At 47.5% G+C, this 15309-nt stretch overlaps 1 protein-coding gene across 1 annotated transcript; it reads right to left on the bottom strand.

Annotated features, from left to right (window-relative positions):
* Positions 1–2324: 2324 nt before the first annotated feature.
* Positions 2325–13195, bottom strand: EIF2B5 (eukaryotic translation initiation factor 2B subunit epsilon). Its single transcript, XM_047787695.1, has 16 exons — positions 12876–13195; positions 10853–10977; positions 9576–9761; positions 9307–9484; positions 9137–9217; positions 8761–8838; positions 7616–7928; positions 5857–6002; positions 5477–5618; positions 5251–5352; positions 4813–4920; positions 4586–4676; positions 4160–4283; positions 3465–3590; positions 2926–3036; positions 2325–2754 (listed from the first exon to the last, which is right to left on the bottom strand). The coding sequence occupies exons 1-16, from the start codon at positions 13089–13091 to the stop codon at positions 2695–2697; spliced, it is 2187 nt and encodes a 728-aa protein (XP_047643651.1). The 5' UTR covers positions 13092–13195; the 3' UTR covers positions 2325–2694.
* Between the last annotated feature and the right edge of the window lie 2114 nt (positions 13196–15309).

Genomic DNA, 15309 nt, shown 5'->3' with positions numbered 1-15309 from the left:
TTCTGTGATGTTGTTTGTTTTGGCCTGGGGGTATAAGATGGTGTGTACTGATACTCAGAGCCCTACAACTCATATACTTTCACTTGATCCTGCATTTTCAATCTGGCCCCTCGCTCCCATGCCCACCATGTCTACTATTTAGTCTAGAGGTTTAAAGGTTTATATTTTCCCTGAGGTCTGGAATTTCATGGTGCTATTTCATTCATTATGCCAGGCACGCATGGGCTGTCAGTCTAGAAACTCAGGACCTTCAAATCTAGGAAACCTTCATTTCTTTGATAATTTCATCCCCACCATTTCTTCAGATATTAAATCTCCCATTTCTTGCAGAGAAGAAGGGGTAATCACTGGGCTAGATTAGATAAAGCGGGAGTCTGAGGGGCTTTTTCTTACAGATCTTCTTCCCACCCCCAATCCTTACCCCCTCTGCTGAGCCTTTTCTGGATTCACAACAGAATACTGGTTTGCTGCTTGTTAATAACCACCTCAGCAGGTAAAGCCCATCTCATTCTGCTCTGCTAAGTCAACTTTCACCCTTCCATTTATTCCCCCCGCAAATGTTGATGTCTCGCATTTATTGTTGTCACTCTCTGTTTTCCTTATCATTGAGTCATGTGCCTATTTTGAAGAATTCCTTTGTTGGCATTTGAATAGTTTTTATTTTATTTTTTTAAATGGCTGCACCTGTGGCGTATGGAGGTTCTCACGCTGGGGGTTGAAGGAGAGCTGTAACTGCCAGCCCATGCCACAGCAACGAGGGATCTGAGTCATGTCTGCGACTTACACCACAGCTCATGGCAACACCGGATCCTTAACCCACTGAGTGAGGCCAGGGTTTCAACTCACATTCTTATGGATACTAGTAGGGTTGGTTAACCGCTGAGCCATGATGGAAACTCCTGAACGGGGTTTTGAAGTGAGTAAAAACTCCATGTGTTTAATTTGCCATATTTAAATGGAAACCCTTTGCTTTTAATGTTCCCTTCTGCCCTATTTATTAGGCTACTCAAATGTCACAATCCTGTAAGCCTTCCCTAATCACTCCAACTGGAAAGAATATCTTCCTCCTAAAAAGTTCTATAGGCCACTTCTGATCTCTGCCACCCATTGTATAAATTAGAAGTATCCCATGGTTATTTGTATTTAACTGTCCCTACTAGGTCCACGCTGTAATTTTCACATGCTTTCTAGGCACTAGGCCATGTATTTGACACAGGAGAAACAGATTTACCGAAGAAAAGTAAATTAAGCCAAACCCTGGCCAGTGTGTTTTCCCCTCTGTAGAAATACTGAGTAATGCTCCTTCACACCCCTGAGTACAGTTAAGTATCCCCTTCCTCAGTTTACTCCTTTCTACCCAACTGAAATGAAGAAAGGCAACCATTTTATCTGTGATGTCCAGGAGGGCCAGACATCTGCCACGGTTTAAGTGCTGACAGAGTAACGGTTATAGGAAGGCAATGAAGAGCTGGGAAGATAAGACAGAAGGGCGTATCTCATGGTTGAGGTTAAAGGAGACCATATAGGAATGTGACAAACTCCAGCTCTGGAGGTCAACAACAAATCCTTGTTCTGTCAATGACCAGTTATGGGACCTCTATGAACTTCAGGCTCTTCATCTGAAAATGGGGATAAGCCCTATTTCCAAGGTTAATGTGAAAGTTAACTAAAATAACATAGGAAAAGCATTTAGCAAAATGCCTGTCATACAGTAAATACTCTCTCAACATGAGGGGAAAGCCCATTGCACAGGATCTTCGTCTGTTCTTAGGAAATCCAGGATATCCACTGCTGGCTTGGAGTTGTGTCTGCCTCTGGGGGCAATTTCCCTTCATTAAGACACTGAATGTGATGAAGCAAAAAGAATCCTGGATTATGAGCCTCAAGTCCTTCGCTTTGCCCCCCAAGAATCATGAGACCTTGAGCAAGTTTCCTTATCTTTAAGATGAAGAAGAGCTCAGCTTCCCTGACAGTAGTACTGGATCAAATGGTCAAAGCATGTGACGGACTGGCGGATGGTTAATGACTTCACATATGCTTGGAATCATTACTCTCTGACAGAAAAGTGTTCAGACTAGGATCCTCTATGGAAGTAGGTTCAGGTATACCACTCCAGGACCACAAGTTGGTCCACAAAGCCCAGAAAAGAATCTAGGCCCTCCGCTACCATGAGTCATGGCAATGATCAACTAGTGAGGCACCACAGTACCACCTAGTGGCCACATCACCTCTCTTCTTCTCCAGGGCTGCCACATGGGAGGTTTAGAACTCTTCGGTCACCTACTTCAATGGGTGATCAGTCCAAGTAGGAGAGAAACCAAATATACCCCTCTCTCTGTTTTTTAATATTAACAAATACAAGCAGCAGAGAGGGCCAACTGCTCTCTGCTATTCCCTGAGGGGAAACCAGAGCACAAAGCTTTTCCTCCAGCCTTCCTCTAACTGCAGGGCCTGCCTAGTTCCTCCTTAGGCAGAGCTGTTATCCAGCCCAACTTCCCTCATCCCAACTCCCCAGTCAGGATGGGAGGCACATAGTTGCTGGCGGTGGGAAGAATACTGTAGTTCCAGCCTCTGCTCCTGTAAGTCTCAGCTCAGACGGTGGTCACTCAACTTTCTGCAACTAGCCTCTTACTTGCCCTGGCCCAGAAACCAGGAGGACAATCAACCACACCCACAGGAGCAGGCAGTTCGACTTCAGTCATCTTCAGATGACTCCTCTTCTGCCTCTTTTAGCCACTGGATGAACCTCTGCAGCTGTAAGGAAGCAGAGTAGAGAGCTACTGAGGAAGGGGCACATAACCCTCCTGTTATTCTTAGCTGATAAGAATAACAACCAGAGTCCCAAGCACCAACCACCTGGAGTCTAGGGCCAGAAGCCAGGGAACCAGAGAATCGCTGTGGTGAGAGGAGGGCAGCTTGACTCACCTGCGGGTTCTTGCGCAACTGCCGGCCCTTGTCAGTTATATCCCTTTGGCTGAACCAGCTCAGGATTGTTTCCTCAGCCAGGATCTCCAGCTGGTAGAAAGCCATCAGTACCTGCAGAAGGCCAGCAGAGGGGATCTCAGGGGCCTTACAGGGTCCAGCAAGATGTAGTAGATAACAGAGGAAGAGGAGGCAAGACCTTAGCGCCTCTACCAGGCCCTCAGCCTCCTTCTACACACCAAGCAACCTCCTCCAAAACAGACCAGAGTCAACTGTTCACTCAGATACTGGGACAGGTCTAACCTCTGGAACTACTGCTGGGTAGTGCTCTGCACATTCCCAGGGCAACCTTCAAATGGCTGCCTTACTAGCCTGGCTCCAAGCTGTTAACTCTCCCAGCAATTAGTGCAACTCTAGGGCTGGATGATGCCATTAACCAAACTCCAAAGAGATTCATGTCAGCTTGTTTTGTGTCTCCATGGAGGTCACCAAGGCCTGTGTCAAAGCCAGTGCAGAACTATGGGGTTTGAGGTAGTATTCACCTTGGCCATGGAAGTACTAAGAACTTCATGCTCCAGGAAGAAGTCCTCAATGGCTGCCAATGCCTCCAAATGATCAGCTGCACGCTTTATGTAGTTCCTAAAAACAGGGCTCCAGGCCTTGAGCAGCTATAGAAGAAAGGAGAAGGAAGCTGCAATACAGGAAGCTTTCCCAAGTGTGCTCTTATACTGGACAGCAAAGAAAATCAATATTAATAACATGGGTCTTTTAAGACAAGCGGGAGATGATATAGGCCCTGTGGAATATGTCAAAGGGACTTGGGAATTGCTGGCAGTTAGGCTGGGGTAAAAAAAAAAAGAGATTTCCTAGGGAGGTGATGGGGGTCAGAGGCTGTAGGCTGCCTCGGAATACCTGTTCCAAGCCTAAAGATTCATCTCATGCTGAACCTTCATCAAATCATTTTCAGTCAGAGAGTATGACAGTCCAGGTCTATTTTGGTTATACCTTTGGGCTCTTGTATGGTCTGAAAACTGGAATCTCAAAGGCCACTCAGTAATGGCCCTAACCAGCTAAGCCAGCTCTAGAAGCCAGTCTTTGTCCAGAGGCAAGGAGAAAGAAACCACAAGTAACATATATCCCACCAGACCTTCTACTCCTGATTTCCTTTAAAGTGAAGCCCAGTAAGGATGTATTGTTTCCATCCAACCCCTGGTATCCAGCTCCAATCTTTGCTTACGGGAATCAGCAGGGCACAGTAGCGGTTTGCGTCAAGCGGGGAATCCATCTGTTGCAGAGGGAATTCCAGGACCACGTGGCTCAGTACCTGCATCACTTCCTTTAGGCTTATATTGTAGGCGTACCTGTGGGGAGATTGGGGTGACGTTAGGGCCTTCATTGGCCCTTTCAGCACACTGTAGGACGATGACTTTGGCAGGACATCGGGGAGAGGAAGTCAGATGGAACAACATGGAAGGGGAGGGTTCTGGAAGGGGGAAGTCTATGCTGAGGCTAGAACCTAATGTGCTTTTTACTCCAAATGCTACCAGACTTGTCCAGTTGGGATGTTGAGGGAACAGCTTCCTATTTAGGGAAGAATAAGAGAGAAACTCTACCTGCCCAGGATTATCCTGAGGAGAAGAGAATAGGGAGGGGTTGCTCTTACTTGAGAGAGTTGATCTCTAGGACTAGATTGTCACAAGAAATGTTCTCCTCCTTGCCCCGTTGTAGTGTTCCTAGGACTTCATTCTGGAATACTAAAATCAAAGCAACAGTAAGTTCATAGGCCAATATCACTCCAGGATGCTTTAAGTTATCCAGTCCTGACTGTAGGTCCAACTAAACTGGAGGTTTTCCTCTTTTGTCCTAGACCCTGCTCCCTTAGCCACTCACCTTTGATGTCATCCATCTGTGGGGAGCCTGTCCGGCTGTCTAGCTCCTCAGAATCCATACTTCGCTCACTTTCAGTTTCACTCTCTTCTTCCACATTGATTTTAAGTCCTTAGAATCCATAAAGGGTAAGAAAAAAAGAAAAATAAGGAAAGAGCCACTGACAGGGAACAATATATCTGCTGTCTACATGAATAAGGTAATGAACAAGTGGTCTGATTCTGAAGTGTTCACTCTCCTTCAGAATATTCTCTCTTTTCTTTTTTTTGGCTGTGCTTGAGGCATGTAGAAGTTCCTAGGCCAGGGATCGAACCCATGCCATGGCAGAGACCAAGGCTCTGCAGTGACAATGCCTGATACTTAATCTGCTGCACCAGAAGGGAACTCTTCCTTCAGAATATTCTGATAGAACAGAGGTGGCGGGAATAAGACCAAGCTCACCCCAAAGGGTCTGCTGTAGTTCCTCCTCTTCTTCCATGTTCATGTCTGCAGCTTTCCAGAGGTAGCCCTGGCCTGCAGCTCCAACTTCGGCTGGATTGTAACCTGGAAAAAGCACTGATCTTTTTAGCAAAGGCCCAGAAGAAGCACCAATCCCTCAGGAGGAAACACTGGTTTTTCTATGGGGCAGAGAGACACACAGATGCCCCACACCTGCTGAGCCTCACACCTTTCAGCTTCACCTTCTCCTTTTCTTGGTCAGCCCCTGAGTCATCACTGAACTGACCATCATCTTCATCATACTCTGCATCTGGAGGGTGCAGAGAGATCACCGAGGCCTCAGGCAGAGTAATATCTGGACCTACTACCACCTGGAGGAGAGAAGAGGAGGGGGTGGCACGGACCCGTTAGTGTGTTGGGGAAAAGTACATCCTGATAATGACAGTGACTTTTCTTTTCTTTTTTTTCCTCCCACTAAGCCAAGGAGAAGGCGAATGAAACCACTGTTTTTAGACTCTCAATTCAGACGGGACTGGGTTGACATAAAGCCCCTTTTTGCTCAGCATAACCACAGCTTGGGGCCTGTGTGCAGTGTGCAGCCAATCTTACCTGGGAAGTGAGGACACAGTGTGGCTTCAGTATAACTTTTTCCTTGACCTCAGCATTATCACAGAGCAGAGACTGATGAATTTGTGCTCCAGCAGCCACTCGGACGCCCTGCCACAGGAAGGCCTGATCCAGCACCACATCATCACCTGGCTCAAGACAGGAAGGATTCCTGGTCACTTAGGGCTCCAATTCCACACCAGGGCCATTCGTGGAGAATGGGGCTGACACCACCATAGTTCCCACCCAGCTCTACTGCTCTAATCCCAATCCACCAGAAATATGCTCTCCCTCTCTACGCTCAGGCCCGAGTCCAAAACATTGCTCAGCCTGACTACCTTCCACCAAGTCTACAACTGCAAACTATATGCCAGACTTAAGAATCTGAGAAACAGAGTTCCCGTCGTGGCGCAGTGGTTAACGAATCCGACTAGGAACCATGAGGTTACAGGTTCGGTCCCTGCCCTTGCTCAGTGGGTTAACGATCCGGCGTTGCCATGAGCTGTGGTGTAGGTTGCAGACGTGGCTCGGATCCAGCATTGCTGTGGCTCTGGCGTAGGCTGGTGGCTACAGCTCCAATTAGACCCCTAGCCTGGGAACTTCCATATGCTGCGAGAGCGGCCCAAGAAAATGGCAAAAAGACAAAAAAAAAAAAAGAATCTGAGAACTTTTAAAATTTCTGGGGACCCCTTGAACTAAAAAATGTTACTAGAATCATATCCATGTCTAAAAGTAGAAGCAAACTGTTCCACTTCTTGTACATTTTAGAAATAGAATCTTGTTGTTCTTTTGAAGGGGCAGTTCCAGTAGAAGCATCACTTTTTTTCTTTTCTTTTTTTTTAGGGCCACACCCATGGCATATGGAGGTTCCCAGGCTAGGGGTCAAATTGAAGCTGTAGCTGCCGGCCTACACCACGGCCATAGCAATGCCAGATCTGAGCTGCGTCTGCAACCTATACCACAGCTCATTGCAATGCCGGATCCTCTGGAGCGAGGCCAGGGATCGAACCTGCAACCTCATGGTTCCTAGTCGGATTCGTTTCCACTGAGCCATGATGGGAACTCCAGAAGCACCACTTTCTTACAACCAAAGTGAGTTTCTAAGAGTAAAAAGAACACTAGACTTACAATCAAAATACTCAGATTCAAGTCTCAGCACTGCCTCTTATTAGCTATAACCTTGGGTGAGACAACCTCTTTTAGCCTTTCTGCTTATCTACAAACTGGAGATAAATAATAGCTACCTCACAAGTTTTTGGGAGGATTAAATAAGATAATGTATGCAAAAGCCCTTTGTAGACTGCAATGCAAAAACAGATGTCATTATTGCATGTTAATTATTAACTTGGTCCTGAATGTGAATAAAGGGTATCCTGGAAAAGTCACCCAATAACAAGCTCATAGGTTAAAAATTATGGAGTTCCCACTGTGGCACAGGGGATTAAGAGTCTGACTGCAGAGGCTCGGCTCGATGTGGAGGTGCTGGGTTGCATTCCCTGGCCCGGTGCAGTGGGTTAAGTGATCTGGCGTTGCCGCAACTGCGGCTTGGATTCAATCCCTGGCTTGGGAACTTTCCTATGCCATGGGTATGGCTGTTAAAAAAAAAAAACAAAAAAACACTGTTTTTAAATCTCTGTTCCCTCCTTTATTAAGGCAGCCACTTTCTCAGGAACTATCCCTCTGTATTCTTTTCTGGAGACATGGGGTTCCCCTAGGTTCCTATTGCTGGGATAGCCAGCCTGACTTCCCCACCTGTGCTCACCAATGTGACAGCCGGGGCCAATGACACTGTTGGTGATGGAGCAATTGCTGCCAATGACAGTGCCAGAGCCCAGGAGCACATTTTCCTCCAGGACGCTGCCATGGCCCAAGCTGACCTCAGGCCCTCGGTAGATGTTGTGCCGGGAGTGAGTGCAGCTCTGAGTTGTGCTATCAGTGAAGTTTGCCTCTGGGGTGAGAGGGTAGACCCATCGGCGGATGACATCAGCACAGACAGCAGCATACATGTGTAGGTTGGAGACCCGGGCACCATATTCCTTAGTAGTCACATGCATGTGGATCTGGTTGCCTAAGATCTGAATGAACAGAAAAAAAGGGAGGTCACACAAACAAGCAAGAGAGAAAGAACATTCCCAGGTATAATTCTTTTCTTTTCTTTTTTTTTTTTTGATCTTTTTGCTATTTCTTGGGCCGCTCCCTTGGCATATGGAGATTCCCAGGCTAGGGGTCCAATCGGAGCTGTAGCCACCGGCCTATGCCAGAGCCACAGCAACGCGGGATCCGAGCCGCGTCTGCAATCTACACCACAGCTCACGGCAACGCCGGATCATTAACCCACTGAGCAAGGGCAGGGATCGAACCCGCAACCCCATGGTTCCTAGTCGGATTCGTTAACCACTGCGCCACAACGGGAACTCCTCAGGTATAATTCTTTTCTAACCTTAAGTTCCCCCATTGCTTCTCAATGTCACAGCCAAGTGGCCTGAGACTTTTCTCTGTCTACTGCTTCCCTCTCCCTTCAGTTATTTTCCTTCTCCCTAAGGCTCAATAAAACACAAAAGGGAACCAAAAGTTATCAGTGTGAGACAAAAGCAGAGCCCTCTTTTAAAGAGGCACTGGGGAGTTCCCGTTGTGGCGCAGTGGTTAACGAATCCGACTAGGAACCATGAGGTTGCGGGTTCGGTCCCTGCCCTTGCTCAGTGGGTTAACAATCTGGGGTTGCCGTGAGCTGTGGTGTAGGTTGCAGACGCGGCTCGGATCCCGCGTTGCTGTGGCTCTGGCATAGGCCGGCGGCTACAGCTCCAATTAGACCCCTAGCCTGGGAACCTCCATATGCTGTGGGAGCAGCCTAAAAAATGGCAAAAAGACAAAAAAAAAAAAAAAGAGGCACTGGGAGTCTTTTCTTACCTCCTCATTCACTAACAGGCCTCGCACAAAGTCATCTCGGGTTTGGTAGTCGAAGTTGTCAGTAAAGAGTTGAGCCACCTGTATAGAGAAGTCAGAGGGAGCCAGGGTCAAGTGCTCTTCTCTAGAAGTAAAGATAAGCCCTCCCCCCAGCACCCCCACCCCACAAGACCTATCAGATACTATGACAGTAGGTCATGGGCCAGAATCCTCAAAGGGCTGCCAAGGAAATACTGGGGTCAAGATGATAATACCTATTTGCTGTGGAACAGATGAGAGCAACAGGGAAAAGAAATATACCCTGGCTTTCTACAGGGGTGATAGCAAACCCTCAGAGTTTTACTCTCTGGATGTGCAGCCGTGGCCCTGAAGAGCTCACCTGAGGAGAGCAGATGCTGATATGACAGTCCAGTAGATCATAGCGAATCTCCACTCCATCTCCACTGCCCTGGAATAAACTCTGTGGGAGAGGTTACAAGGACTTTAACTTGCCTTTTCTGCTTGAAGCCTGTCACTTTCCCACCTCAAGGACCCCGTACACTCACACACCAGAGGAAAAGAAAAACGTCGGAGGCCTTGGGTCTTCTGGAAATGGAGAACCCGGTTTGTGGCACTATCCACAGCCACTACCACGTTGTCCTCATGGCAACGAGTTGGGTGGCTGGGGGATGACTCCTTGAAGATCATCGTCATCACAGATACATTTTTTTCTAGCTTCCGTCTTAACCTATAAAGGATAGGAGGGAGAAAGTTGCAAAAAAGCAGTCTTAGGGCTCTGCTGGTTCCAAACCCTGTCTCTACCGTTTCCCCATCCTGACCTGTGTTCTTCCAGGGCTCTGGTGACATTGATGTTAGAGATGACGTCCCCATACACCAGAAGGAAGTCAGAGCGCACCAAGGCCTTAGCATCAACATCACGGAGAACGTCCCCCAGTGATCTATATAGGTCTGATGTTATTATTCGAACCACATTGAGGGATGTAGGGCGACACCACTTGGATTTCCTAAAGGAAGAGGGATGAGGGGAATGAGTAAACCAAGCATAAGAATCACGTAGAGCTTCCCTATTTTCCACCCATTCAACATTCATGCTCCTTTGCTATGGCTCTTTTTGGGTCCTTGCCAGCATCCTCAACTTCAAAGAGATTTATGAACCGTAATGAAGGGTTTCAGCATAGTTTGTCACTAGTCTTGTTTTATGGGCTAGAGAAACATGGTTATTTCCTCTCCATACCCTGACCCCTGTCTCTAAACATGGATTTGAACTAAACATCCTACTGAGAATTAGCTTATACAAAGTACCCTGGGAACACACTTTTCTCTTTCTGAAGCTCATACTGTCTGATGGAGAGCATGCTAATACCCTAGTCTTTATTTCCTAAACTTCAATAAATCTTGAGATTCACTCTTTCCAGAAAGATTTCATCACACATTTGTTAAGTACTAACAAAGTTTGGTACTAAGTTAGGCACTGGGAATACAAAGATGAAGAAGAGCTCAATATTTCATAGCTCAGTGGAAAAACAAATATGTGACTTTTGTAACTTGCATACTGGAGCCACTAAATAAAAAGCAAAAACCTACTGGAACCAAACTTTATAAGTAAGATACAGAAAAAACCCAAATGCTATTCTTTAACTTTTTTTTTTTTTTTGTCTTTTTGCCATTTCTTAGGCCGCTCCCGTGACATATGGAGGTTCCCAGGCTAGGGGTCAATTCAGAGCTGTACCACCAGCCTACGCCAGAGCCACAGCAACACATGGTCCGAGCTGTGTCTGCAACCCACACCACAGCTCACGGAAATATCGGATCCTTAACCCACTGAGCAGGGCCAGGGATCGAACCCACAACCGCATGGTTTCTAGTCGGATTCATTAACCACTGAGCCACACAGGAACTCCAAATGCTATTCTTTAATCTCTATCACAGCTTCAGCTCCTCACCTGCTAAGAGAATGCCCTTAGTTAAAGCTTATGATGGAATTCAAATAGATATATTTTACTCCCTTACAATTCCCTCTTATTTAGTTATAACCATTCTAAGGAACCTGGGGAAAAAATGGTGAAACATAGAAAGAAAAGTTGCAGAGCCTTACAGTAAATGTTCCTTGATTTGAGCAGCCTTCCAGCAACAAAAGACAAAGGTTTCCTGTACACCTGTGGCAGTCAGAAATTCCAGAGTGTAGTCAATTAGTGCCACATTGGCCAGGGGCAAGAGGGCCTGGAGGGTAGGAGATGAAAAAAAGTTTGAAGTATTGAAAAGTTTGAAGTATTGAATCCATGAAGGCCTTCTGGGTACCATTCCTTCCCCTTCTTCATCCACAATTTTCACTCCACTATCAGTGTGTTTAAACACCAGCTTTTTTTTTTTTTGTCTTTTTGCTATTTCTTTGGGCCGCTCTCGCGGCATACGGAGGTTCCCAGGCTAGGGGTCAAATCGGAGCTGTAGCCACTGGCCTACGCCAGAGCCACAACAACGTGGGATCCGAGCCGCGTCTGCAACCTACACCACAGCTCAGGGCAACGCTGGATCGTTAACCCACTGAGCAAGGGCAGGGATCGAACCCACAACCTCATGGTTCCTAGTCGGATTCATTAACCACTGCGCCACGACGGGAATTCCTAAACACCAGCTTTAATTTATTTTTCCTATTTAAAAGTAATCAGGCTCCTGCCTTTGATGTTCATGGCATGCTCTAAACATCAGTCTAATGTGTTGCAGTTCAGACATAGTAAGCATGGAATCTACATGCTTAGCATCAGACACAGAGCTGGTACTGAACAGGAGACTACTCCTGACAAAGGGTAACACTAGAGATCAATCATATCTCCAGAAATTTAAGCACCAAGGCCTTTTTCTCTACAAAATTTCTTTTCTTTTTTTTTTTTGCCATTTCTTGGGCCGCTCCCTCGGAGGTTCCCAGGCTAGGGGTCTAATCGGAGCTGTACCTGCCAGCCTACACCAGAACCACAGCAATGTGGGATCCCAGCTGCGTCTGTGACCTACACCACAGCTCACAGCAACGCTGGATCATTAACCCACTGAGCAAGGGCAGGGATCGAACCCGCAACCTCATGGTTCCTAGTCGGATTCGTTAACCACTGCGCCACGACGGGAACTCCTAAAATTTCTTTTCTTGATCCTTTTCTAAGAGGCAAGGGCTAGTCATCCCCATCACTTGTCCAAAATAAACAGCCATTAGACTATTTGGAGGAAGTGAAGAGTCAAAGAGGACTTTTCCTGAATTGAATGCCAAGTCCCTTTCTTTGAACTGGGGACTGGTGAGTGACCCAGCAATCCCTAGGACTAGCTGAGGCCAATTCCCCAGCTTCTAGACAATGCAGGGATGTTGGCAACCAGCCATTAAACCCGTTCTGTTCTTCTTTTGACATATGGCATTGGCTATCATTAAAACCTGGGAAGAAAAAAAAAGCACACTTGGAGTTCTCCTCGTGGCTCAGTGGTTAACGAATCCGACTAGGAACCATGAGGTTGTGGGTTCGATCCCTGCCCTTGCTCAGTGGGTTAAGGATCCGTTGTTGCCATGAGCTGTGGTGTAGGTCGCAGACGCGGCTGGGATCCCGTGTTGCTGTGGTTCTGGTGTAGGCCAGTGGCTACAGCTCTGATTAGACCCCTAGCCTGGGAACCTCCATATGCCGCGGGAGAGGCCCTAGAAATGGCAAAAAGACAAAAACAAAACAAAACGAAACACCAAAAAAACCACACTTTTGGAGGCAAAAGGAGGTGACATTCCCTTTCATCACTCGATCTTATTATTCTCTGCATAAAGCCAGCGCAGCCTCCTCTTGAGGCACTGAATCCCAGAATGAAGACTTCTCACAAGCACTGCTTCTGCATCAGCCCTTTGCAGAGCTCCCAAACCTGAGGTGGACAGCACTACGAGTGCTCAAATCTGCCAGCCACTCACTTGGTCAGGCAGTCGTCAGGGCTTTAGACGGTCTCCTCGCCTTCCTCATAATCAGATAAACCCGGTTTCTGAGAGAGAGAGTGGACACAAGTCCTTCCAGAGCCCGCCTCACCAGAAAGCCGAAGGGATAACTTGCTATAGCCCCGCCACCTCCAGGCCCTCTGGCAGCTTCCATGCGTGCGGCGCTCACCCGAGGCTGGTCCTTGGAGATGGGGAAGAAACGGCGGTTGAAGCTGTCGGCCACCAGAACTGCTTGTAGGGGCGGCGGCGGTTCCTCCTCTGCCCCTCTGGCTGCCCCCCCGCCGCCGCCGCCGCCGCCGCCGCCGCCGCCACCCTGTCCGCTGCCGCTGCGCTTGTTGGCTCGACCAGGCACCGGACCAGGCGGCGCCACCACAGTAGCCGCCATCTTCTTCTCTCACGGCCACCACTTCCGCATGGAAACTGACACGGCAAGCAGTAAGGGACAAAAAGACCTAGCACTCGAAACGCGAAGGGCTAGAGAAGGAAGGGCGGGAGGAGCCGCGGAGAGGGGAGTGCGCATGCGTCTCCCTCAGCCCAGAGGTTGAGCAGGGAGGAGCGAGGTCTGCGGCCCAGCGCTGCGGAAGGTGACCTGTTGAGGCGCCTGGGCCTGGGGTCCTATGGACTGCAGAGTCTATTGGCAAGTAGAGTCAGCCGTCATTTGTACGTGAGCAAGCTGAGGTTCTTGCGGGATAATGAGGCTTCTGGTCTCTGCGAAACGGCCAGAACCTTTCTGGATGTGTAATTTTCTCTGCCACCCCCCCACCCCAGCCACCCGAGCACCTCAAAAATTGTGGTCCTCCGTCTTTATTCTCGTCACCTAATGTGACCTGGCACCTTGGGGAATTCAGAACTGAGTCAGACATTCCTATCTCTCAGGGGACTAACAGTCTATGTGAATACAGAACGTGGAATAGTAGAGAGAGTAGTAACTCTGGTAAAGCGCTGATTGTGGGCAGGAATGATACAAGCGTTATTGCACTTACTTCGTCACACATCTTGGAGAACCTTTTACTCATTCATTCAACAAACATTTCTGGAACTCTCAGTGGGATGAAGTTCATTCAGCTAGTAGATGGAAGAACTGGTATTGGAACCCAATCTGTAAGACGTCATAGCTCTACAATCTTTCTGCCAAGTTTTGCATGGCTAAAAATTACTGTTTTTTGACATCTTCATTCATTCATTCAGCATGTCAAGCATTTATTGAAACCCCATGGAGTGGGTCCAAGAACACTATATTATTATTTTTCTGTCTTTTGTCTTTTTAGGGCCACACCCACGGCATATGGAGGTTCCCATGATAGGGGTCAAATAGGACTTACAGCTGCTACAGGATCCTTAACCCACTGAGTGAGGTTGGGGAGCGAACCTGCATCCTCGTGGTTCCTACTAGGATTCCTTTCTGCTGCTCCACGATGGGAACTCCCAAGAATACTATAAAATTGAGTAGGTCCCCAAGGTAAGCAGCAAACCTTGGTGGCAGAAGTGCAAAGGTGCTCAAGGGGCAGCACCATTTGGGGAAAGAGGCAGTGGCTGAGCTGGTAAGCCAGGCCTGCTGAAGCTTGGGACCTCGGGGATGTGGTGGAAGCGAGGTGAGGCGGCTTGGATGTCCTTTGGTGGGTAAGAAGCTTTCCTGCAAGGTACCTCACTCTTTTCGTTGGAATTCCACCATCCTGCAAAGTTTCTGCACAATTTGTTCCCACCCGAGGCTGTGTTGCACATCAGGATTTGGGGTTGGAAGGGCTGAGATTTGTTGTTTTCCCTTTGGGGCAGCAGCTAGACCGGTGGTACTCAGGCACACTCCTCGTGGGTCCAAGGAGTCTGTCATTTCTTCCCTTTACCAGTTAATGATGGGGTTAAGTGGAAGACCATTTCCTAAGAATTTTGGAAATTTTAGCCTGCAGAAGGCAAGTCAGTAAAAGTTTTCAATTAAGTGAGTGTACATTGTAGAAGGTGTTGGACTGTGCTACAAATCCACAGGAAAAAAGAAACAAGAAGGGTGAGTAAACAGGACTAGTAATTTGCGAGCACGCACAAGCGGTGGAGTGGAACTGTGATGAGAGTATGAAAAGTAGGTCCAATTGTAGAAAATTTTAAATGACTTGTGATACTTCTGAAAGTGTGAGAGGTAAATCCAGGGGTTGTAATTCTGTAGACTGGTAGCTGGATAGATAAGGTTTTAGTGGGTGGGCCTTAGGGAAACTCTTTCTGGACTCTTTAATCTTTTTTTTTTCTTTTTTCTTTTTTGCTTTTTAGGGTAGCACCTGAGGCATATGGAAGCTCCCAGGCTAGGGGTCGATTTGGAGCTATAGCTGCTGGCCTACACCACAGTCATAGCAATGCCCGATCTGAGCCACGTCTGAGACCTACAACCATAGCTCACCACAACACAGATCCTTAACCCATTGAGCCGGGCCAGGGATGGAACCCACATCCTCATGGATGCTAGTTGGGTTTGTTAATAGCTGAACCATGAAGGGAACTTCCTCGTTAAGCTTTTTCAGCTTTAAAAGTTATTCGATTCAACAACAACAACAACAAAACGAAAATGGGTAAAGGATTTGAATGGACAGTTCTCAAAAAACGATACACAAATGACCAAC

Source organism: Phacochoerus africanus, chromosome 1 (assembly GCF_016906955.1).
Source record: "Phacochoerus africanus isolate WHEZ1 chromosome 1, ROS_Pafr_v1, whole genome shotgun sequence".
Classification (NCBI taxonomy): domain Eukaryota; kingdom Metazoa; phylum Chordata; class Mammalia; order Artiodactyla; family Suidae; genus Phacochoerus; species Phacochoerus africanus.
This window is presented reverse-complemented; position numbering and strand designations above follow the sequence as displayed.